Source organism: Mycetomoellerius zeteki, unplaced genomic scaffold, assembly GCF_001594055.1.
Source record: "Mycetomoellerius zeteki isolate Tzet28-1 unplaced genomic scaffold, Tzet1.0 scaffold212, whole genome shotgun sequence".
Classification (NCBI taxonomy): Eukaryota; Metazoa; Arthropoda; class Insecta; order Hymenoptera; family Formicidae; genus Mycetomoellerius; species Mycetomoellerius zeteki.
In genome coordinates, this window is record NW_017257086.1 from 119,523 (window position 1) to 144,572 (window position 25,050).

The following is a 25,050-nucleotide window of genomic DNA, read 5'->3' on the forward strand; positions in this document are numbered from 1 at the left end:
TGTTCATTGGTTACCGCGTCGCATTTTGCCGCGCGGTAAGCATTTCCGCGTCCAGTGTGCAGGAGCCATAAGTTAACGATTACCCCGGATCTACAATAGGGTTTTAAGCCTTTAGCCATAAGAAATGGACGAATCACAGTCGATTATTCCCTTCGGATTCGACTGTAATTGGTCAATTTCTTAGGCCGGAATCAGACTACGCATTGAAGATCGAGATCGAAGATTGAAGATTGAAATTTGACCAATGAGGGCGAAGGAATTTTAGTTCCTATTGTTTTGATTGATCAAATTTCAATCTTTCAATCTTCAATCTCAATCTTCAATGCCTAGTCTGATTCCGGCCTTAAGGAGCTTACAGACCAGAGCGGCGCAGCGGTGAGCGACGAGCGGTAGCCCAATGAGAGCCACGCTTTTGCGTGACATCGATGGCTGCGTTCAGCAGAACGTTTGTTTTGCAACTGTTGGAAGTTTCCTTCACGCTAATTGGATCATACTTTTAGATCTAGAAGAATGGTCCTATCTCAGCAGATAATCATAAAACGGTTGCAAAACTGTTGAGTCTGCTGAACGCAGCCATTAGTGAAGCATGGCTTTTATTGGGCTACCGCTCGCCGCTACGCCGCTCTGGTCTGTAGGCTCCTTTACGGCTTATGGCTTAAAATACCTATTGTAGATGTGGACTTAAGATACTAATACGGCTCTCTGATTGGTTCATGCACTAGCTTAAGATCATCTCGAATCTTGAGCAACGTCTATGGATTCCGCCCTTATAGTGGGTCGGAAATCTAAATAGGGGGATCTTGAGAAGAAGAAGAAATAGACTCTGACGGGGAGCTCTGTTTACAGTTTGTGTGATAGGTTATCGTTTTTCAAACAGTCTTTTGTAAAGAACGTCACGTTAACAAAATTATGTCACGGAAAAAACACAATGTATCATATATCAAACCGAACGAACCAAAATTTCTACAAGAGCTAAAAGAACAAATTGGATACAAAGAAGGTCCTACTGTTGATACGAAAGTATGATTATCCATAAAGAATATGGCACACAACAAATTTAAACAATAAACAAATCAACATTTTGGATTTGCTATAGTTTACATTATCTTATAGTTCCTAGTGCGACTGGCCAATTTGTTTACTGTACATATTACTGTTTAAGTTTTTTATGTGCTATAGTCATAAGTTACTTACATCTGAACATTAATACTTAATGTTATTTTGTTTATATTTTTTTTTTGTTAAAAATTAAGGCCTGTTTCCACTCTAATACAAATTAACTTTAATCACGGTTCAACTTTTTTCTTGATTCTATTCTTTATCTTTTTCTAATTCTTAGTGTTAGAGTAAGATGAATGATAAGTTGAACTGAGATTAAAATTAATCTACACTGATAGAAACAAACATAAAAATGTAACAAACATAGAATTAACAATATATTCAATTGACTTGTTAAATTAGAGAGAAGTTCTACCAAAAGTATCCGATGATGAAAGGGAAGAGTTGGCTGATGAGAAACCTGTTGTTGTCGTGTTAAATTCTGGTGATTTGACGGCAGAAGAAGCAGATGCTTTTAAAAAACAGAAAGAAAAAGGTGCAGATTCAATATAGTGGTTGCTCTAAATCTATATGTAGTTGATGTAGTATTGAATATGGCATTATATAAAAAAACATGTAATTAAACATTTTATGAATTGCACTTAATTTTTTACGTTGATCTATCAAAGTTATCAATTGCAGAAGAAAATAATGCCCCAGCTGATCTATCTAAGAAGATCATATTTCGCAAAACTAAAGCAGTAGAAACAGATTCTGACACAATTGCCACAGATAAACCTGTGAAAAAGAAAGTGAAAAGAGAAAAGCAAAAAATCATCCTATCCTTCAATGCTAATGACAATGATGAGGAACGATGATACACAGCGTTGAATGTGAATTCTTAATATTTGATGAATGTACATATCATGTCTTACAACATATATAAATAATATTTTTTGTAAATACTTTGTGGTGTATATTGTAAATGAAATTAGGTGACAAATTTACATAAATTATTACTATTATTTTATCGATTTAAGAATTATTGTTAACATACTAGAGAAGAGCACTTGTAAAAAAACTGAGTTATATAAAATACTTAAGAAATTTTTGTTTTTTGTCGTCCGAGATAAAAGTTGACAAACTTCGGAAGAGACAAGAAACACGTGAAAAAAAACTCCGATTATCGATAATCGAAAATTATTGAAAAGAAGGAAAAAGGCACGAGGTATAAAACAAGAAACAGGAAGCAAAGAATAATCTACGGCACACCTATATACGCATTGTAGATTAGGCTAAAACGTATTTGGTTAAGTATAATTAGGTTAAGGAATATCATTAAAATAAAAGTTAGGTACATGGAACGCTGATAGAATCTTGCGATACATACTCTCTGCAAATATAAGTCTATTATATATATATATATATAAAATTACTTTTATTAAAAAACAGTCGATTCTTATTTCTTTTCAAATTCTCTCGTACTAATACAACGAATCGTATCAATTCCACATCATTGAAAAGGGCGGACGTGGTGACAATCGTGTTCACTCCGTTTACGCCATTTTGACTGTAATTCGCCCTTATTTTTAGGGAAGCATCTCTCTCATTGGACACGCACGTGCACCCGGTCACGTGACGGCGTGCAACAAACGCGAATGGCCGGCCGCCGGCCCTTTAACATTTGCACGACGTCATAAAACGTCGCGAGTCACGTGACGGCAGCCGCCATCTTGGCAGTTTCGCCGACGGTGGTAAGGAGTGGATTGGTGACGTCGCGTCGCGGCTGAAATAAACACTGTGTATGCGAACAGATCGTCGGCTCACGCACGAACAACGCCGACATGTCGTGGGCGACGTTGGGAGCCGCGGGTGCTACCGCAGGTGTTCGCCGGTGCGCCGAATGAACGGTCAGTGTGAATTTAAATAAGCGCGGCAATCCGGCGCGAGACCGAGTGCGTGTGTTGCGGCTATGTTCAGTTATGTTGCGGCAGCGGCAACCGTTCGTCCGGGGGGATGACCAGTCGTGATCGGCAGCTGTTCGACGGGCACGTCGCGGCCGTCACGTAGAAATGGCGGGAGTCCCGACCGGTCGGACAGTAGCGTGTGTACGCGTGTATGCGTGTGTGTATGTGTGAACGCGAGCGAGGAAGCGAGAGTGCGAACGAGCGGTAAGAAAGGAGAGAGAGAGAGAGAGAGAGAGAGAGAGCGCGAGGCGCGAATACGCGTGATTTGCACGTCGCATCAGTTGATTGCTGGATGCCTGGATCCCCGTATGCACTTGTATGCTTTTCCTTTAGTGCGGCACGCGCTAATGGCACGCTTGCGACACGCTCGTGGAGAACGACGTGTCAGGACCGTATCACGTCCGCCAGGTGCACTGCGCCCTCATCTCACTGTCACCCTTGTCCGATCTTTTCCTTCTTCATTGGCGCACAGAAGTCTTTTGAGCTCGTTCTTGTACGAACGAACTCACGTATATGGGTACCAATCTCCTCTTTTCGCTGCACGGTCGTAATGACGGTTGATGACGGTATGCTTGCTTTTTTAAACAAATGCTAGGAAGTAGGAACCCAAAATGGAGGTCGAAGTAGGGAGTTTTAATTGTAAACAGGGCCGTGTCGAGGTGCCGGATAGTCGATTTTGTTCGCGTCCGTATATCAACGAGGATCGTTCGAATCATTTTTTTGCGCTGCGCGATAATTAATTCCGGAACGTGGGCGATCTATGGAGATAATGATAATGCGGTTAAAACAGAAAAACATCGTGCTTATCTAGAATTTACGTTTTATCACAACAATCAGTTTCTTCTACCTAGTTCTTATCTAGAGAAAAATCCACAGATAAAATACTGAGAGGGAAGAATTTTGGATATTCCGTACCAAAATTAATTCGATGAAACCATAGAATCTACATATATTCTAAATTTTTCAAAGTTCGAAAGGAAGAAAAAATTTGCTAGGAACACTAATCCTATACTGTGACGATAAATTCTATTTGCAAATATAGGGATCGCAAAATTATTTGCAGGTGTAACGAATATTTATTTTTTTATGCTTGCTACAAAAATTATTTGCAACAAATGCAAAGTATTTGTCAAATATGCAAATTTGTTTGCTATAAACAGCAAACAAATTTAACAATTCAATTTTGTAAGCCTTTTTTGTGTTTATAACAAAATTATTTTTCTTTGTGATATGTCAATAGCTGCGTTCAGCAGAAAAAGCAACTTTGCAGCTGTTGCAATATTTTTTAATGTGTGTTGTGTGATTGATTTATACACTTACAATTAGGTACAGTGAAAAACCAAGACAAATCACATTAAAGAATTTTACAACAGTTGCAAAATTGCTTTTTCTGCTGAATGCAGTTAATAATATATATCCGATATATATTGTTGATGTATGATATTTATTGATATATCTCATCACGATATATACCGTACATAATTTCATAAAACTGACGATTTAAATTGAATGATTACAACGCTGTGTATTATTGATTTTACACGATTCTTCCCAATAACAATTAGTTTAGAGGATTTTTTCACTTTATTTGTGTTATGATTTCAGCTTCTTACTGTTAATATTAATGAATTTATTGTGAGTTGAATCGATTTGTCACTGTAATAAGTAACGCCATCATAAGTTATAATCTACATAAAATGATTAATGTAGGACGTGTAAAAGACTTTGGTTATTTCGTGATACATACGTGTAGTGGAATAGTAAAGCATGTTTGTATTATTAAGCATGTTTGCATTATTTGTAAATTTTTCATGAGCCGTACATACCCCCTTTCCCCCTATGAGTAGCCATATATCCCACCCCTATGAGATATGCGGCAAAAATACAAGGTTCAAAAAGTTTATTTTTTAATATGAAAAATAAATATTTCGGATTTCTAATATTTTTTTCATAGTAGTAGACAGTACAAAGTTTTTACTGATATAGTTCGTTTACTATAAACATACTAAATAATACTTAATAAATTAAGTTTTTGATAGGTGTTGCATATATAGTATACCGGAGTTACCCTAATAAAATTATATTATAATTTTTTCAAATAATGGCTGAAGTAGTTGCTGAAAATACTATTCTGATGACGATATCTTTTTATCTATACGTCTTATATTTTTGCATTTATTTTCTATAAGGAATAGAATATATTGTCTATAAAAAATGTTTAATAGAGCTTTTGGGAAACAATAAAGACTACGACACATAATTCTAGGTTTACTTTTTAAGATATAAAAATTTTATAACCGCATTTGGATATACAGGGTGTTCTAAAAGTAACGATAAATCCTTCGCACAGGGACAGAATGGACTCAATTGAGAAGAAAAGTCCTCTACCATTTTACAATTTTCGCAATAGTTAACAAAATGTTAATTACTAAGTATTGTCGAAAATTGGTTTTCAATAGTTTTTAATTTAAATACTATTAACTTTACAGAAAAATTACAACAGACAAAAATTGTTTATTTTCTTCTTATAGAACTTTAAGAATTTTTTTAGAATTTTTTCACAATTTTTTGATACCGTATTTTCTCATGTTGGTAAAAATAAGAAAATGTATTAAAAAGTTGCTAAAAAATTCTGAAAAAATTCTTAAAGTTCTATAAGAAGAAAATAAACAATTTTTGTCTGTTGTAATTTTTCTGTAAAGTTGATAGTATTTAAGTTAAAAACTATTGAAGACCAATTTTCGACAATACTTAGTAATTAATATCTTGTTAACTATTGTGAAAATTGTAAAATGATAGAGGACTTTTCTTCTCAGTTTAGTCCATTTTGCATCTGTGCGAAAGATTTATCGTTACTTTTGGAACACCCTGTATATTCGATATATAATATATTGGATATATATTCGATATATGTTGGATATTTTTATGTAAATATCATATCTCGAACTCTGAAATTTTTTTATGTAAAAATAAAGAATGTAGCATAGTATAGCAAAATACCTTCAGATCGTTTACAATAGCATCTTAAAATCAGAATACTGACACCGTTTACATCCTCTCTTCCATCTTAGAAAATACCATCACTTGAGAACAGAACTTTTCAAAAGTCACTGAAAAAACGTCGACGACATTTGAACAGTTTTTCTGTCAAAAGGCTTAATAATTACGATCTTCCCTTTAACTGGAAATGCTTAACTATATACAAAATCTTAATTGATATTAATAATCAAAATTTTATTATTCGTCGGCCGATCGTTCGTCGTTTAATTAAAAAAATTTTCATTTTGAGCATTTTCTCGTTCACTTTATGAAAATTAAGATAAGCTTCGTTCACTTTACGAAAATTAAGATAAGACTTTCGAGAAAGACCGACTATTTACGAGATAACCCACATCGACAACGAGCCTTAATAGTTCTAACAGTATATCCGCACGAGTATATCAATACAATTTATCGTGTTTCTTGTTGTAACACTGTCAAATGTCAATCACTCAATAACTTCATTAGTACTTGAAATATTAATTTTTTAAAATTATAAATTCCAAGTAAAATATTTCAATACACGCATTTTTTTCGAAATGGTATTTTGAATTTACAATTTGAAAATGCGTCGCAGCTATCCTTTTTATTGTTATTGTAAAATGGTAAATAATTTTTATTTTAGATTGAAAGCTTCACACGCGCGCGACGTCACTGTTAATCCTAAACTTAAACTCGTGAACCACTAGTAAAAGTATAACGGCGATTGAATTACGCCTGTTAAACACAGATATGGTGAAATCGTGAGAAACACTGCGCCTTCATCACGTTTACTGTAACTTACACGTTGCTTCTTGCCTTGAAGGATTGTAGATACAAAACGTACTAAATATTTCAACAGCTTAAGGATGTATGTGTCACATCTCGAAACATTAACAAAAATATAAACATTTCGATTATTGTAATATTACGTCTCTGAGTATCTATGTAAAATTTGAGTATATTTCTAGCTTATTGATTTAAAAATTATTTAATTTTTTTGTTAATCTTTCTGTAAAATCGCATTTTGTAATATTTATTTGCAATTTTGGTAAGGTTGTAGCATTACGAATTAAATCAAATTTATTTATATATGCTAATAAAATTCTAATAAATATTCGTGCAAATATTTATTTGGATCTACTTTCTCACTTAAAAATTATTTACCTAAAACTGTAACAGAATATGGCCATTTTACTGCCATTATAAGCCAAATTATTTAGTTTTTGCAGTTAGTTTCAGAGTGTATTTACGACAAAAATTTGTTGACTAATATTAGTTGACATATTGGCTTTTTTAGTTGATTTTTTGACTGATATTTTTAGCTGATACTGTATAGCCAAAATATTTTTAATAGACGTGATTGTAGGTAAATTTGCTGCACTCATTTTCGACAAAAAAAAGGCAAATCGAAACGACCAACTTCGCCGCGATTTTGCGATTAGTTGCACGGATACAAGTATCGTTTCTGTGACAAGGAAGCGTTGTGTTGTAACTGACTGTCACAATCGCGATGTAGAAAGAAAACAATTTTTTTTTTTATGCAAACGTAAATGATTATAAATGCAAAAGGTCAACTGTAGAAACGACTGTGGCCTCGATACACTGCGATTAAAATTAAAATAGGTTTCGATTCAAGAATTAGGTGAGTCAATAATTTAGAAAATCCACCCTAGATTTGTATTTGAATTAGATTTCAGAAGTTTATTTTCAACCCGTTTGAAATTCATGTTGTTAGAAACGCGTGGCGCCTTATAATGACCGCAGGCATATTTTAGATACTTAAAATATCCACACTTTCAGAAGTATGAAAAATATAGAAATAAGCTCCTGAGTCACTGCCTCCTTCTTGCACTGATTCTTTCAATTCCTTTCTGTATACATGGTCTGTGACCTAGAAAAGCATGCAATATAAAAGATTACGATCCGCTATAGATAAAAAACATCACCTGACATTTTCTGATAAGTTTTTGGGTACTTTTATTAATACTTTGAGTTTTTGTATGTCGTTTATTAAGAAACAGCTAATCTTATTTGTATTTTTGTAAATGAAGGTAATTGACATTCGGTACACTTTCTTTCTCGCGATTTTTTATTATGAAAAATATATCGATAGGAATTATTAATTATATAAAAATTGTATCGCGAGATTTGTGAGAGGGTGACGATTCGGCGACGAGATGCCCTCGATAATTGACGTCGATTCCGAGAATCTCTACTTTCCCGTTACGACAAAAACCCATTTTGCATATGAAGATGCACTCTTACTCAACGGTTTTATTATTACTTTTATTACGGCATTGATTTTGCGTGTAAACTTGGCAACGCTGTGTGTACCGTCGGAGCATACAGTAACGATTTCAACAGTTAAAAACGAAGAAGACGGGAACCCGAAAAATTGATTTGGAGTAATGCTCGCCCTCGCACAAGCACACGCAAAAACGCATCATTTCGCAAAGTTGTCAAGCTCGCTAGGAAACGTGGAGCTCTACACGAGGTCTTCAAGAACAAAGCGATTCCGAATATAAAACTTGCGAATATACGTTTTGCAGAAAACGTAACTATTCAGTTATTAATTAATTTAATCAATTGTCAATTTATGTATCTGTTACATATTTTATTACATAATCAAGAAATATTCAGATAGCTTTTCGAGAAACCGTTATATTTCCGTTAAACGATGAGAATTTAAGGATGGAAGGATGCGCATAGTGCTACACGTTTCCTCTTGGCATCATGGCATTGTACCGTTACGGAGCTAATCTCTTCCCCGTTGGATATTGTCTTGTTGCGATAAGATGACCAGAAAAACGGGTTGGGTTTTGTTTATTTTAACACTTTCATTTCTGCTTTTAAAAGTAATTAAGATAAAACGCATCTCTTCGTGCGGAGATATATGCTACTATGTTAAAATAATGACGCATTCTTTGGCCGACTTGAGGTCGATTTTTCTTCTGCCATCGAGACGGGTCAACATCTTTCATAGTTCGCTTCGATCCTAGAACGACTTCGATCAAACTCTGATTAATTCGTCCATTATTGTCAAGTACCGTTTTATTAAATGCGAATAACATTGATAATTGATCATTTTTTGTTTAACAGAAAGAAAGAGATTGAATCGTAAAGAAGGAAGATAAATAAAAAATTATATTATTAGATAAATTAAAAATTTTGTTTTAAGCCGGTTAAATTAATCAGAGTTTGATTCGAAAGTAGCCCATAATTTTTATAACACTAAGCTTCTAATTCGAATTCTATTCAAATCTTTACAAATTATTGAGGAATATGGACCGGTATTTACAGTCAGTTCTTATTTTAAGACGATCTTAGATAATGCCTTAAGATGCTAATACGGCTGTCCAATTGGCTTATGACATCTTAGGATTGTACTTAAGATCGTCTCAAACATAAAAATTGATTATGAATATCAATCATAGTCGGAACTTATATTTAGGACCGTTTTAAGATGAACTAATCATGAGGATCGTATTAAAATTATGAGACATTACTTAAGACGATCTTAAAATAAGAAGACTGAAATATGAATACTGGCTACAGAGCCCTATTAGCGAGCATCTTACGATATTACATGAGACGATTTTGAATGAACTATGAATACCATATTCCTCAAACTTTAAGGACATTACTATGAATATCACGGTCATGGTTCTATCATATTTTGTGGAATTTGATGGAAGTGCCGTTGCTTTCGACTGCTAATTACATCGGCACCCGAACATTTTTGTGGAAGAAATGTCGATATTAATTCGGTCGAGGAGATTGGAGTATCCCATTGTATTCGTTTAACATTTAATCGTATATTTTCGTACCGAAAGATACGGGATTCGAGGAAATTCACGAGTAAGGCGATACGAGAATCGCGCAACGGACCTATTCGACGACGATCTTTCCTAGGTGCCGTTGCTCTCTCCTCCATCTCCTCTTCGACGCGGTATTTCTCTATATAAAAAAAAGGAGCGCGCAGCTGCACGCTCCGAAGATTTATCCAGACGGATTCGTGTAGGCCGCGCACGCCGCACGGGCGACTAATCAAACCCGGCGTGAGGGATGCCATATTGTTTCGTTCGTCGCGTTGGTTGCGCGCGATTGGTCGATTTTTTTGATATATATATATATATTTAATATGCAAGTCTCATCTAGATAGGACTTTAACGGTGCGACAGAGGAGCAAGAAAGCGAGGAGAGAGGGAAAGGGGCGAATCGCCACTCGCTACGGCCCTGATCGTAACTTTTTAACGCTTCCCACCCGTCGCGCCTGCCCTCTAGTGTGCCAATTACCAACGATGAATATGTGTTCCCTATTTACAGGTTTGTGAATAAACCGCGTGCAACCCCGTGCCCCCCACGAGCGATCGGAGTAATATTCATTGTACCGCGGCTGCCGATACAGTACTGCACGCGACAGCCATCGACGACCGGACGACGTCGCCGTCACCGTCACCGATGAGGATCGCGACGATGTCGCGTCGGCCGACGCTCGCGTAGACAACCCTCGTTGTCGTTCTCATCGTGGTCGTCGCTGTCGTTTCTCATCACCGTCTTTTTGCTCTTCGTCTCTAGGTGCGTATACACCATTCGTCGTTGAGCGCATTGTGATCCCGACCAGGAAGATTGGGACTAACAACGCGGTCAACGGCGACTGAGAATCGTTAAATGATCGAGTGGTGAACAGACAGAGAGGTACAAGGTCGTTCGCAACTCGAAGAAGAGCTGAGGAGAGCTGAGGAGAGCTTCGAAAAATTAACCTCAACTTCTCCGTCGGGAGGGGAGCGGTTGCAGCTTACGACCAGCGATAGACCCGCGCGTATTACCTGTACCTGCTGCACTCTCTCGTACTGCTCGTACACCCGAAGCGAACGAAACGTACGAAGACGCACGATTCGGAATGGCTGGACGGCTGAAGTGAGGGAGGAAAAAAAAAGCGCGGAGAGCGCGCGAGGATTACGAGCGGCATGAATGGAAGACGCGATCGCCTCGACCGCGTCGCTTGCCGTTGCGCGCGTTGTACGTACGAGCCGAGTGACGCACGGCCGTGTCGTCGTCGACGAGCTTTTACGTTCCGACCGGACACCGTGTATGTGCGTGTGCGTGTCTCCCTCCGTCTATCTCTCTCACTCCCGTCGGTTCACCCGCCCGCCCGTCTATCCATCCGTCCGTCCGTCCGTCCGTGCTCCTGCGCTCTCAAGCGCGCGTCGTCGCGTCCTCGGCGGCGCGTCGAGTCGAGTGTGCATCGCGCAAGAGTTGTATCTTCTTCACGGCCGTAAATCTCCTCGAAGTGGTGCGCGCGCGCGCGCGCGCGTCAAGATAGGACGAGCCCGTCGCCGAGGATAAACGAGGACTCTGGGACCGGGGTGGAAGGTGCTTCTGGATACGGTAATAAACACCGCTGGGAATCGCCGCGCCTCGCCTCGTCTCGCCCCGCGAGCTTGGGAAAGCCCGTAGGAACGTAGGATCTCGTTCTCGTGCCACATACCTTCTGCACTCCGCGACACCCAGGACCGCAGCGGCCGCGTCGCGCGCTAGAGCGAGGAAATAAAGGACAAGGGGGAAAAAAAGAAGAGACACAAAGTGCAGAAGAGCGTAAGGAACGCGTGCGACGTGTCGTGACGTCTTGGAGCAAGTTAGAATAGCGGCGTCTCGTGGCGCCGGGAGGGGATCCACGAGCACAAGTCGGAACGGGGTCGTCGGGCTGGCGAAAACGTGCGCGTTTCACGTCGGTAAGCGCGGGAGTGACTGTGGAAAGCAGACGGCATCCACGAGTACCGTTGAAGAGAAGAGCTCCGATCGCCTCCGATCTCGGGGGCGAATCAGCCGGCGATCTGTCAAACCGATCGGACAGTTGATTTTGTTCCTTTATCTTTATTCCCGTAATCACATTACAGATTCCCGACTCTCATTCTTTTTCTTCTATCCCATGGATTTCAGATTCAGTTGAGTCCTCAGTACCACGCGTAAAAAAGAGTTACTTAAAGGGGTGAACTTCCGAGGGAAAGAAGTCCATCCAATTGATCCGACTCCGACTTGACTCGATTCAACGTTGCCGACTGAAAACAGAGTGATTTTTATTCGTGACTCGGCAGTCAGAAGTAGTCGGTGTCTTGCTGTGATTGGTTGAATGATAATCTGGAGTCAGTAGTCGAGTCATAGAGTTCCGATTCTATAGTGTGATTACGACTTTAAGTCTAAAGTCTAATGCACAATTAAAGAATACAGGTAAGACAATAGGAACAGGAAATAATAACAAATTTCAACCTATCAGAAATGGTGTATTATATGGGAGCCTGTTACGGTTCTTAAAAGATTACAAAAGCAAGCAAATTTACTAGAATATTCATAACTTCATTGTCAATACTTGGTCAATACTTAGTGAATTTGCTCACTTTTGTGATTTTCTCGTTTCAGGAAATGTAACTGACTCCTTGGTTTTTGATAAGTTGATTGTGTCTCTGTTATTTTCTATTCCTATTGCCTGTGCTTTTTAATTGTACATTAGGCTTAATCATAGCGTTTTCCAACAAGGACACAAGGAACATTTTGCAAAATGAACACAACGTAACACAGTGAATCATTTCATCTTCGTATCTTTCTTTAACGTTGAAAAACAACAAGGATGTAATGACTCACTCTGTTGTACTTCTGAAAACTCCCAGTGTAACACAATGAATTATCACATCCTTGTTGTTTGCCAATGTTACAGGATGAAATGATTCACTGTGTTACACTGCTCCTTGCTGGAAAACGCCCGTACGTAATAACAAATTTCAATCCATTAAAAACCGTGAATATGTATATAAGAATACACCGTTTCTGATGGGTTGAAATTTATTAAGCCTAAAGGTGCTTCCCTATGATAGTCGGAGTATCGGAAAACGGAATCTCGGAAAAATCATACGTTCATCAGAATCATTAAAGTTTAGCACGTTATACAGACGAACGATTCTGATTGGTCGTATTACTTTTCCGGAATTCTGACTCATGAGAGAGCATCCTAAATGGGTACATTCAGGGTACGTTCCGTTTTCACGTTTACACAATGTACGCATTATATCGTCCTTGTTGTCTGTCAAAAATTGAACAAGGATAAATGATGTTTACAAGCTCTGTGAGTGCAAAACGGAACGCACCCTTGATATTACAACTGCTTGTTCAGCGAGCTCGTTTACCTGTTTGGTCTATATTTTTGTTTATACAACGAAATATGCTAATCAGGTGCAAGAGCTTGTGATGAGCGATTAATTCTTTTTAGCTGAACTTTTGCACTAGTTCATCTTTCTTCCTTTTCTCTTCAGGAAGAAAGAAGAAGAAGAAGGATGAACTGGTGCAAAAGTTCAGCCAAAAAGAACAGGCCTATTGTAATATTGAATGCACCCATTGAAAAGCATAGGCAACAGGAATGACAAATTTCAATCTATCAAAAACAGTGCATTCTATAATAGTATACATGGTTTCTGATATGTTGAAATCTCTCTTATTCCCTGTTCCTATTGCCTGTGCTTTTCAATTGTGTCTCAGGCTTTATAACCTCTACGTCGACGCCATCCCGGTCGGCAGCCGAGGTCTCCTCCCCCTGATCTCTCCAGTCGTCTCTCCTCCCTCCCCCGTCTCTCTTCTCTCTCTCTCTCTCTCTCACTCTCTCTCTCTCTCTCTCTCTCTCTCTCGGCGGGAGATGAGTCGTTGCGCGGGTTCCTTCGCTTTCCTGTCCCCCGGAATCCCTTCCCCGCCTCCTTACAACGTCAGGGTACGTCGCGAGAGGTTCATAATGTGAACGTCACACTCGTGGACGAGAGGCAGTAACGTGAATCGTGATACCTCTTCAGCGTTCTGACGATTCACTCGCCGAATTCGCTGAACGTCGTTCACAGACGTTTATCCTCGGAAAAATTGGCGGTTGATTTATCGTCTCGTCGTAGTCCTTGCGCCTTCATCCTCGTTGTCGTGTCTAACGTGTAACGCCTCGTCAGAAAGCTTTGCGCGCGCGCAGCCGCTGTACACGTACACGATTACTTCGCATACGTGCAGACTCTCTTTCTGGGTATAGGTGTAGAGGAGGTTGGTAGGTTGCGAAGGTTGAGAGAGGAGAGGAGAGGAGAGGAGAGGAGAGGAGAGGAGAGGAAAGAAAAGGAGAGGAGAGACAGAGACAGAGACAGAGATAGAGACAGAGATAGAGACGGAGTCTTTTAGAGTGATGCGGCGCACACGGAGGGTCGGGATCGACGACTGACGGACTGGCTGCATGGTTGATGGAATGACTGACTGGTACTCGCAGACGCTAGCGGTGGTTAGCGAATGCAGGTTGACGCAGGTGACTAACTGCGCTAGCTGGCAGACGACACCAACTGTTCTCGCGTGAGTTGGCCTGAACCAGGAGTCACGAATATCCATTCGTGTGTCGGTCCGTCTGTCCGTCCATCCATTTGTTCGTTCGTCCGTCCGTCCGTCTGTCTGTTCGTCGGTTGTCGCGTGTGCGCGCGTGCAAGCGGATCGCGTACTCGCTCACGCACCGAGTGAAGATAGAACGTTTGAACGGGGATTCGAGACGACGCCGTCACCATCGCCGTCGTCGCTGCCGCCGTCGTCGACGCCGCCGCTGCCGCGGTAGCATTTGAAACGCCCCAGGTGCAGCGTATCCGCGCGGCCGTGCGTGCGCTCGCGCGCGCACACATACATACACGAAATCGGATACCCCCTCGGGCTCAGACGGAAGTTTGTTGGTTATGGGAGCGAGAGCGGACGCAAGTGCGGAATTCGCAGCGCCATTTTGAAAAATTTAGCCTCGCTAAAAATTTCCTTCTCTTCCCTCTCACCTCCGCCGGGCCTCCTTTGCCATCCCCGAGGTAGTGAACGTGCGGCCGTGGTGCGCTTCGTCTCGCCTCCTTGCCTTGCCGCGTCTTACCGATTGTCATCAGTGGTGTGTCGTTAATTGTAGATTGACCGCGCGGCGGACCACGGTGGACTCATGGAAGGCACGCTGGAGGAGCTTGTCTCTAAGGACGCTTCTCAAGACAGTTCTGATAAGCATTTGAAAGGTAAGCACAGACTCCTGTTCCACGTTTCTAACGCTTGGTAAAATTCAACTTCCACAGTTTGCGTCCAGATCCTCTGGATTGTAGATCTTTTGGATCTGTAGATTGCAGAACTTTGTCACAATGTCATTTTGTATGGTCGGATCAAATTGAACACCAAGTTGTATAGTGTATAAAGTACGCGTTACAGCTATTATACATATCATATTTTAGACAACAAATATAAAAGAACAAATTTAAAAGAGTATGAAATAAAAGAAAATTGAAAGAGAGAGAGAGAGAGGGGGGGGGAACACAGGAACGATTTCATATTCTTTCTGCATGTAAAGAAACAAAGTACCCAAGTCTATGTTGTAATTTATAGAGGTGTTACATATTTCACAGAGAAGTCTTGTTGGAACTGATAAGACAGCAATAACATTGTTATCTAATTTATTTATTACCAATCATAGTTTGGTCATAATTATATGTGATATTATTTTATCTAAAGATTACCATCCATTATTGCAACTTGAAAGTGGCTTTTAGAAAAATGCTTTGGAAAAACTATATTCTTATGTATATATCATGTTTCATAACTAATATATCTACGTTTAGAATATATTCGCTGCAAATACGATAATATTTTGTTTGGTTTTGTATCAATTATTCCATATGAATTCTTTCAGCCTTACGTTAAATTAAAATAAGTTTATCAAAGAAACATTCAGGATATGTTAAGAGTAATAACTTTAAAAATATGCTTTTGATTCAGAATTTTTTTTAGTAATTATATAACATATATATTTGTATTTACATTAATGCTCTTTTAAATAATTAAGATATTTATTTAATAAATAATAATTTTTATATATTAAATTATTATATATTAAATGTTTTATATTTGTTCACAGATATGATTATTCCAAATGGTGTCAATGGGAACTATAGTGCTGACAACGAAGAATATATGGATACCAGTGAAAACACAAGCAAGACAACTTTAAAAGATGTTATTACTGAAGAAGAAGAGGAAGAACATGAAGAAGAAGACGACGAAGAAGAAGAAGAAGAAGAGGGTGATGAGGAGGAGGAGGAAGAAGATATAGAAGAGCAAGATGATGAGGATGATCATGAAAGAGCAGTGGAGATTCAAGAAGAAAGAGATGAAGATAGTGATCAAAATGAAGAAGTAGGTAATACTAGTAAGGAGGGTGAAACGTTTGATTTGAAAAATGACTTTAAAGTATCCAACTCACCCGACGGTGTAAGTGAGACGAACAATTCTAGTGAAGTGTCTAAAACTGAAATAAGCGAGTGTGTAAAAAACACATCCTGTGAAGCTATGGACGTAGATGAACAAAGTAATAACTCTGATATAGAATGTCTTGATGAGAGCATTACCGAAATACAATTGGATAATGACGATGTGTACCTTTCGAAGAAAACCATCGAGAAACACGACAATGATGTGTCATCAAACTGTAGCTGTGACAGTAGTGAAATCGCTGACAATAGCATGGAGAAGTCAGATGTCAAACTCTGCGAGGAGAATGGAAGTTGTGGCAGTCCGGACATCGAAGAAATAACCGACAGCGCGAAAAGCAACGATCATGATTCGTCACTAGACCATGCTATTAAAGATCCCACAAAACAGAGAAAACCGCGAAAACAGATAGATCTTAGTAGTATCACGCCGAGAAGAAGCTCACGCAACATTAAACGAACAAGCTACATAGAGAAGGAGTTGGAGGAGGAAGTAGATGACGATGGATCTGACATAGAAGAGATTAAGCCGGAAGATCCGTTAGCCGGTATCGACAGTAAGGATAAGGAAAATTCTAAACTAAAGTCACCGGTTAGAAACAGTAAAACCACCATTGTCGTTAATGATACTAAACGGTTGGTGGAGATCGCCGCTGGTAGTAAATCTATTAAGGGCGGAAAGAAGGAACCTACGTTAGTTATAATAGATACAAACTCCATTCTCTCGGGACGCGGTGGAGTTCCCGTGAGTAACAGCAAACCTCATCACACGGTCTCCAACTCCAATCCGTTCTCAGTTGTCCCGATGAGTGGTATGACAACGCAGACAATGTACCCCAATATGAGGACAACTATCACACCAGTACCTATGACTTCAAAAGCGGCACAGCTAAGCCCGAAAACTAGCAGTATAACCACAGTTACGCCGACGGTACCGCCGATTTTGCCGACACTGACCGATGATATGTTCGTGGTTGAAGCACCATCTTTCATAGTACCTTATGTATATGAAAAACCACCCTTAAAACCACTGAAAGAATTTGTTACTAAATTGGAGAGAAATATTGAAGAGATAGAAAAGGAAGAAAGAATGAAAAGACTTGCTGACGAAAATAAGGACACTGAAGATTATAAAGAAGATCCTTTAGATATTAAAAGGGGCAACGACAAATCTGAGGACAGTGATATAGAGGGAAAGGTTAAGCGAGAAGGAGATGATAGAGGTGACAGTTCAATAGACTTGATCGAGCATGGGTTTAGTAGTTTAAGTGATAAGCATGATCCAAGGCAAGACGACAGAAATAAAATACCGACATACTTTGATCTGCCATTGGGAAAGTTCTTTATGCAAATTGGAATGAACCTTGTTCAGGAGTATGTGCAAACTGATCTCCTACGGACTCAAAAGCGTAAACAAGGCAAGGGTAGCACATCAGCCGAGACTCAATTAGCTATAAATTCACTTATCAAGAATTTAGAGTTTAGTAAAGAAAATAACGAACCATTCCATTTAGAGATGAAGAAATGCGAGTTCTGTAGTTTTAAAACGGAATCGACATTAGTCATGCAGCATCATTTAGAAACTCCGCATATGCGCAATTACGTTTACAAATGTAACTTCTGCCCGATGGAGGTTCGTAGTCCTCACGATATCTTGTATCATATGGAAGCAGAGCATAATACTCGTGGTAGATTGGAACGCGGTCCTGCTTTCCATCAGTGTCCGAACTGTCCATTCGAGGACAATCAGAAGGGTAAATTGACGCGACACATACTCGCCTGCACGAAGAAGTTCAGACCGGAGAGGAACTTGGAGCCCGCAGTGGATTGGGAGCCACCAGCCAAGATACCGCGTGTAAATCGTGCGCGACCCGTTGGCCCGACCAATCCAAGTGCGCTCGCAGCTATGGCGATGGGCGCAAAGGGTCCACAACCGTTGTTACCAAAACTGCTTCCCGCGCCGATCACAGGTCGTGGAAGAGGACGACCGCCAATGCAGCCGAGATATTCCGATCTGAAAACATTACGGCCAGGTGCTACTCCAATGCGACAAGGTAAATTTTTACAACAGTATGAAATTAACGAGAATACCAAGTAAGAGAATATTTTTTTTGATCTCCACGCATCACACGTTTAATGGATTTGCATCCACGATGTATTAATGTAAGCTGTATTTCAGACAATGTTGCAGGAATGATGTATCGTCCTACATCCTCTGGTTTATTGGTACCCACGTCATACCAGTTCAGTAGTAACCAAATATTCCAGGTAACAATAGCATTTATCGTATTTAGATTTATACTCGTTATACATGTGCAAACACTAACAATTAAACTTAGCGGAAAACATAAAAATATAAAATTAAATTAAATATAAAATATAATATGAAACAGACAAAAATTAAAAACTCGTGTCTCACGAAGTTCGCAAGAAGAGTATGTTGAAATAAATAAAAAATAAGTGAAGTAAAAAATGAGTTTTCAGTTATAATGATAAATATCTGCGTTGATTATATATATATATATACACACGTTATTATTATTTTAACATGCTTACTAACGTACAAGGGCGATGAGAATTGTGACAAGTCACGCCCTTCTTAATATTAGAGAAAGCCGCAATTTACAAAAAGTTGAATAGCTGTGTGTATCCAAAATATTTGTCGAATTATATCTGTGTATTACTTGACTACTGTTATCTGTATAACATATTGTCTATAGTTTATCATCTTAAATTTTCTAAATACGTATGCACATATCGCCATTTTATTTTATCGTAAGTTGGTATCTGCACAATATTGTCTTTAACAAAGTATAGACAGAATAGTATAAGAGATATATACTAAAATAATATCTATTTATAAATATCGCACGAGGTGAGTGACGTCAAAAGAAAAGTGGAAAAATTCTCAAATATATTCATCAAATTTTTTATAATGTTTAATATGTATGAAGTAAATATTTATGTTGACGAAAGCCATCTAGTTAATTGCAAAAATAATATATAAATGGTATCTCTTACTGTATAGAAATGCTAATATTATTAAAGAGACTAGTGATCCACTGATGCGAAATACGCTAAAGTTTTTATACAATATATGTATATATCTCAGGTTAATAAACTCAAAATTGTGCGAAATTTTATTATCTTCTATCGATATTTATAGAACTTCTATGTTAACTTAAGCACAAATTACATTGACAATAACAAAGTCATACATTTATATTCATATACATTACTTAACAATAGAGAGTAATGGACACGTGCCACATTCTTTTAAAAAAGTATACGCATTCTCTGATAACAATATTCACGAATGTGTGTACACTGTACACACGTAAAAAAAATACTTTAAATACATTCGAAGTTCCAAAGAACTAGTAAAAAAGATGTATGGGTGGTGGCAGGTGGTGGGTGGCTCTGGGACTGTCATGTCGGCTGTCTCGGGAGTGAGTAGCAGTAGCGGCGGCAGTTCCGGTCAACCCACACCAATTGCACTTGTACCCAACGTAATCGACTCTCTGTCTAGGTTGTCCTCATCACAGGTAAATAAATATTGGAAAGTAACCAGGGAGAATAACTCATTTCGTGAGATCGCATGAATGATGTGTTTTGCAGGTGCAAAAGAAAGGCTTTTAACATTCTTCAAGTTTGATTATGAACGATCGGATGAACTTGTAGTCGCTTGAAAACTTTAACACTGCGCATAGAAAATTCCTTCCATTTTATAAACCGGTCTAATAATTAATATTACACGTACACGTAATACTTAAGGACACACACACACACACACACACACACACACACACACACACTCTCTCTCTCTCTCTCTCTCTCTCTCTCTCTCTCTCTCACTAATTAATAGATTTAAGTAAATATAATAATATTTATTTTACCCTTTTTCGTTCATATATAAATAGTAATGCGTGGGTCATATTTGTACTATAGAGTACAAACGCTAAATCTTTATCAACTAATATATATGTGTAATTTTACTAATGGAAAAAATGTTTATCTTAATTCTTAAAGAAATAATAAGTTGTAATTGCTACATGGGCATGATTATAAATGAAGATTAATCGATGAAAAATTAAGAAACAACGTTTCATATATTCAATAAATTGTCATTGAATTTTCCAGAAATTTAGTTAAATCTATAATGAAAGAATACACGCACGCGCGCGCGCGCGCGCGCGCGCGCTCACACACACACACACACACACAGTTTGAAAAGAAAGCAATAACAAATGTATACAATTTTAATATAAAATTTTTCAGGTGGATTAATAAAACAGATATTTGTTATTATATGATTTATGAAAGTAACATTATTAAACTGACACCAATTTGTGTTTAAAAATAACGTAAGTGCTTTATATTTTTCAGAATACAACAGCCAGTCCCAAAAATCCTACAGCGAAGCTATTAAGTCAGCCGAGTATATCTATTACTCCACTACCACGTACAACATCTCAGACCTCCATTCCGGGATCAGGAACTTCCTCGAAGTCTGGAGGAAAAAATACATTTGTTATATGTGAAATTTGTGATGGATATATTAAGGTGAGTGCACGATAAATTTATAGACTATTAAATTATAGACTTTTATTCTTATTTTTGGCCACTATTGGAAATTGCGCAAATTACCAAATTAATATAATAGATAAATAATGAATAATTTATATTATTAATTAATAATTATTAACAGATGTTAAGATATTATAAATAATATTCGTAAATCTTTTCGAAATATTTTGCATTGCATTCTATTGTATTTATTTTAGGATCTAGAACAATTACGAAATCACATGCAGTGGATCCACAAAGTAAAAATACATCCAAAGATGATTTATAACAGACCTCCATTAAACTGCCAGAAATGCCAATTCCGATTCTTTACAGATCAGGTATTTTTATATAATTATTTAGTTAAGTTAACAAAAATATTTCTGAAATTAAAGTGCAATTATTGTATTTCTTTTATCATGAAAAATATGCGCTGATATATATTTACATAACATTTTATTTACGTCAGTAAAATATAATATTTTAAAAAATATAAAGTTTCAAAATTTAATTATTATTTTCATCCATTAAAAAATGCATATATATAATATATTGCTTTTCTCTAAATAGGGTTTGGAAAGACATTTATTAGGATCTCATGGGCTGGTCACATCTAGTATGCAAGAGGCAGCAAATAAAGGAAAAGATGCGGGTCGTTGTCCAGCTTGTGGCAGGGTAAGTTTATTTTTTCTGCTAATTTGTTACATGAGATTTTGTTTTTAAGAATAGAAAAAGCATAAACAGAAATATAAACATAACTTATGAGAGGTGTACATGTTGATTTCTAGGTATATCAATGGAAATTATTAAATCATGTTGCTCGAGATCACGGGATGACATTAAAGCCAGCACATTTATCATATAAGTGTACAGTCTGCACTGCCACATTCGGGATGTACAAGCAGTTCGAGAATCATGTATACTCGGCGCATAGTGTTGTAGCAAAGAGAGTAATGGATAAAAAGAACACGCCTGCATCTCCATCGTCTCGATCGAATGATTCGCTTCTGAAACCATTGAAGATTAACGACGAGATAACAATTATTCCGCAACCGGCGAAACCTACAACCAGATCCGGTGCGATTCAAGGCAGAGGAAAATAGCAATGATGAGCTTGAGTGATAATTGTGTCTTGTCTGATCGAATTTCGCATAACTTTTTGTGGTACTCCATGCCGATCACTGCAAACGTACAGTGATTAACGTGCCGTTAACGTGTACATGTGTATGTATACTATGCTTTAAGACGCGAATTAATTCCAAATACCTAAAAAAAAGCAAGGAAAAATAAAAAATCTTATGACTCGTGACAACAAGAAAACTAGTTGACTGCGTAATAATATTCCATCAATGATTATACCGATATATATTTATTTAAGAATTTTTATTGTTGTTATCGGACCTACATAAAATAGACTGTAAAAATATTAAAGGGTGGCCTTCAGTCTGATTCCTTGGTTAAATCCTAGAGCTGCATACTCCCGACCTATAAACTCGCCTATATGTGTAACGTGAACTTTCGCGCGAAATATCAAGTATATTGTAACATTTCGATGCTACGATAGTACATCGTAATAATGTTACGCGCAATATGGATTACTCTCATACATAGCGAATTCTCTACAATGTAAATTCTTTTTCTAAGATAAATATATTCGAATTTATTCTATTTTGTTATTATGATGCTAATATGACTTTAGGACAATGAAATTGTCTTTAATCTCCGATTTGATAGGACGATAAACATCATGTTTGCGAAATAATTTCTGAACAATATACGATGCGATAAATTCTTGTACTAATTGACCAGAGTGCCCACGACAGTCACGAATCTATAGTACACAGGTACTAACGACAAGTGTATACTGAATACCATCTAGTTCTTGAGATATATATATATGCTTTCATTTCACCATCATACGTTTTTTTAATTAACAGTTAGTGAAATTATTGTTATACTTTTATTTATGATATTTCATAGAACTGTGTGTATGGAATAATTTGTGATGTAATACGAGAAATCTTTTTGCTTTTTTTAAATCGAAACTTGTAAATTGTATCTATATTACTATAGATTTTTGAACCCTTTAGTCACGTATACTGTAATAAAAAAAAACAAAATACCCAGTTTTATTTTAGTGCGCTCTTATGAAAACAACAAAAATGTACATTAACATAGGATATAATATAAAGAAATATATCAATAAAATAGGATGGCACACAACTCGTGTATACATTTTTTCTGATAAACGTGAATATGAAACGGAGCATTGATCCTGTTAGCACACTCAACGCGGCGTACGTCTACATTTATATATGTATATATATAATATAAACATTCATGATATTATATATATAAATATGTAAAGTTATAATATAGAGTATAGCAATAGCGTAGTACACAAGAAGAGACTTTTCATTTCATTTTCTTCTTGTATACACTCCGAAACGATTATAGGATTATATCAATATGTAGATAGTCGTTAAAAGAAATAACGAGTTTAATTTAGCAATTTCAATTTATCCCGATAATAATTTTTTGTACTATTATTGTAGGATATAATTTTAGAGAAAAAAATCGTAATTACAGAGTGAAGGATTCGAGATAGTGCATTTTTGCACTGTATGGCTGTATTATTTAATTCTGCTATCTTGCCAAACGCTTACGGCAAGCCATGTTGGTAAAACTAAGAAACAGACATAATTACAGAAATATATAGTTTATTGTAATAATTTGTACAATATTATACGATTATAAAAATAAAGTGTGTACCAACATTGAATTAAAATTCTTACAGTACACTTTGAACCTTTATATATGTATGCTGCATTTCAAAGAACTTAATGGAGATCAACAGAAGTTTGATGTTAAACAAGAAACATAATTGTAAAATATATCTGTTGACTACCACGCTTTTGCTTTGGCCTATTAAACAAGGTAAAAGATCTGTAATTGATATTTGTGTTTAAGAATATTAAAAATATTAGTGTTTTACTAAATTCTCTTAAAATATGTAATTTGTTCATTAAATATTTAAATCTTTTTTTTAAATAAAACGAAATAAAAAATGATAAAGAAAATTTATGATTCTAAAAAAGATTAGTTATTAAATCTTATTGACAGATATTTTTAATGACTTATTTTAAATGAATAAAGTTATGATGATACTTGTGAATAACACACTTGTATGTACATTATAACAAATATCTATATATCAATTTAATTGTTTTATTATTAGATGTTAAATATTATTTGATACGAAATTATTATATATATATATATGAGACCGGAGCTAAGTGGGCACCTTTTTTTCAATTGCAACTTTCAATAACAAAATAAACGATTTTAATCAAATGATTATTAGCGTTTTATAGAGTGATTATAAGACTACAAGATGGCAATAAAATATTTTGGTGTTTGCAACTTCATTTCATCCATATACACAAAAAATTATGTGATTCGGAAAATGAAATCTCAAAAATTACTTTTGACTATCGAAAACACGTTCGATTACCTAAACATAACAACGCGGCATCTAAACTAACTAAACTTCGTTGGTAAAGAAGACACGAGATGCTATCTACAATATAAATTGGGAACTTACAAGATATATTTTTGTCACTCAAAATTCAAATGCCAGCTTTGCCCCCCCTATATATATATATAGAGTGATGTGATTTAATATAATTATGCTTGAAATTAAAAAAAAAATTTTTCTTAATTTTTAATAGATAATTCAAATACAATTAAAAAAAATGTGGAGTATAGAGATTTACATATACAAATTTGGAATATTTATTTTGTATAATTATTACATTGCCTATCGTTAACGTATATAATAAAATTAATAAAATTTTTGTTAATGATATCTGATATTAATAGCCAGACAATTTCTAGAGTTGATAATTACTACAAAAATTATATTAGGACGAATCTATGTAAAAGTAGTCGACTCCTAGTCGAAAATTCCACGTTTTCTTTTGGATTTGTAAAAAATTGATTATAAAAGTGTTAATTGAATATACAAAAAGGAGTAAAAAGGGTTTCTCATTTCGAAAATAAATTCCTTCACTTCCTGTTACAAAAGTTACTCTTTTAACTCATTTAGTTTGGGAAAATGATTACACATACACAGTATATATATATATATATATATACATATATATACTTGG

General features: G+C 36.8%; 2 protein-coding genes across 14 annotated transcripts; both read left to right on the top strand.

Annotated features, from left to right (window-relative positions):
- Positions 1-594: 594 nt before the first annotated feature.
- Positions 595-2,372, top strand: LOC108722661 (uncharacterized protein KIAA1143 homolog). Its single transcript, XM_018447869.1, has 3 exons — positions 595-1,020; positions 1,462-1,594; positions 1,741-2,372. The coding sequence occupies exons 1-3, from the start codon at positions 910-912 to the stop codon at positions 1,914-1,916; spliced, it is 420 nt and encodes a 139-aa protein (XP_018303371.1). The 5' UTR covers positions 595-909; the 3' UTR covers positions 1,917-2,372.
- A 231-nt stretch (positions 2,373-2,603) lies between these two features.
- MEP-1 (zinc finger protein MEP-1) lies at positions 2,604-22,168 on the top strand. 13 transcript variants are annotated; one of them, XM_018447911.1, is made up of 10 exons: positions 2,604-2,948; positions 10,353-10,604; positions 14,971-15,070; positions 15,961-18,366; positions 18,492-18,580; positions 19,720-19,857; positions 20,699-20,875; positions 21,097-21,219; positions 21,449-21,553; positions 21,667-22,168. In XM_018447911.1, exons 3-10 carry the CDS (start codon positions 15,001-15,003, stop codon positions 21,979-21,981), a joined length of 3,423 nt encoding a protein of 1,140 aa, XP_018303413.1. In that variant the 5' UTR covers positions 2,604-2,948; positions 10,353-10,604; positions 14,971-15,000; the 3' UTR covers positions 21,982-22,168. The 13 variants fall into 13 exon arrangements, with proteins under 13 accessions (XP_018303413.1, XP_018303423.1, XP_018303417.1 ...); XM_018447915.1 differs by lacking the exon at positions 2,604-2,948 and adding an exon at positions 3,048-3,209; XM_018447913.1 differs by lacking the exon at positions 2,604-2,948 and adding an exon at positions 6,719-6,866.
- The last annotated feature ends 2,882 nt before the right edge of the window (positions 22,169-25,050 follow it).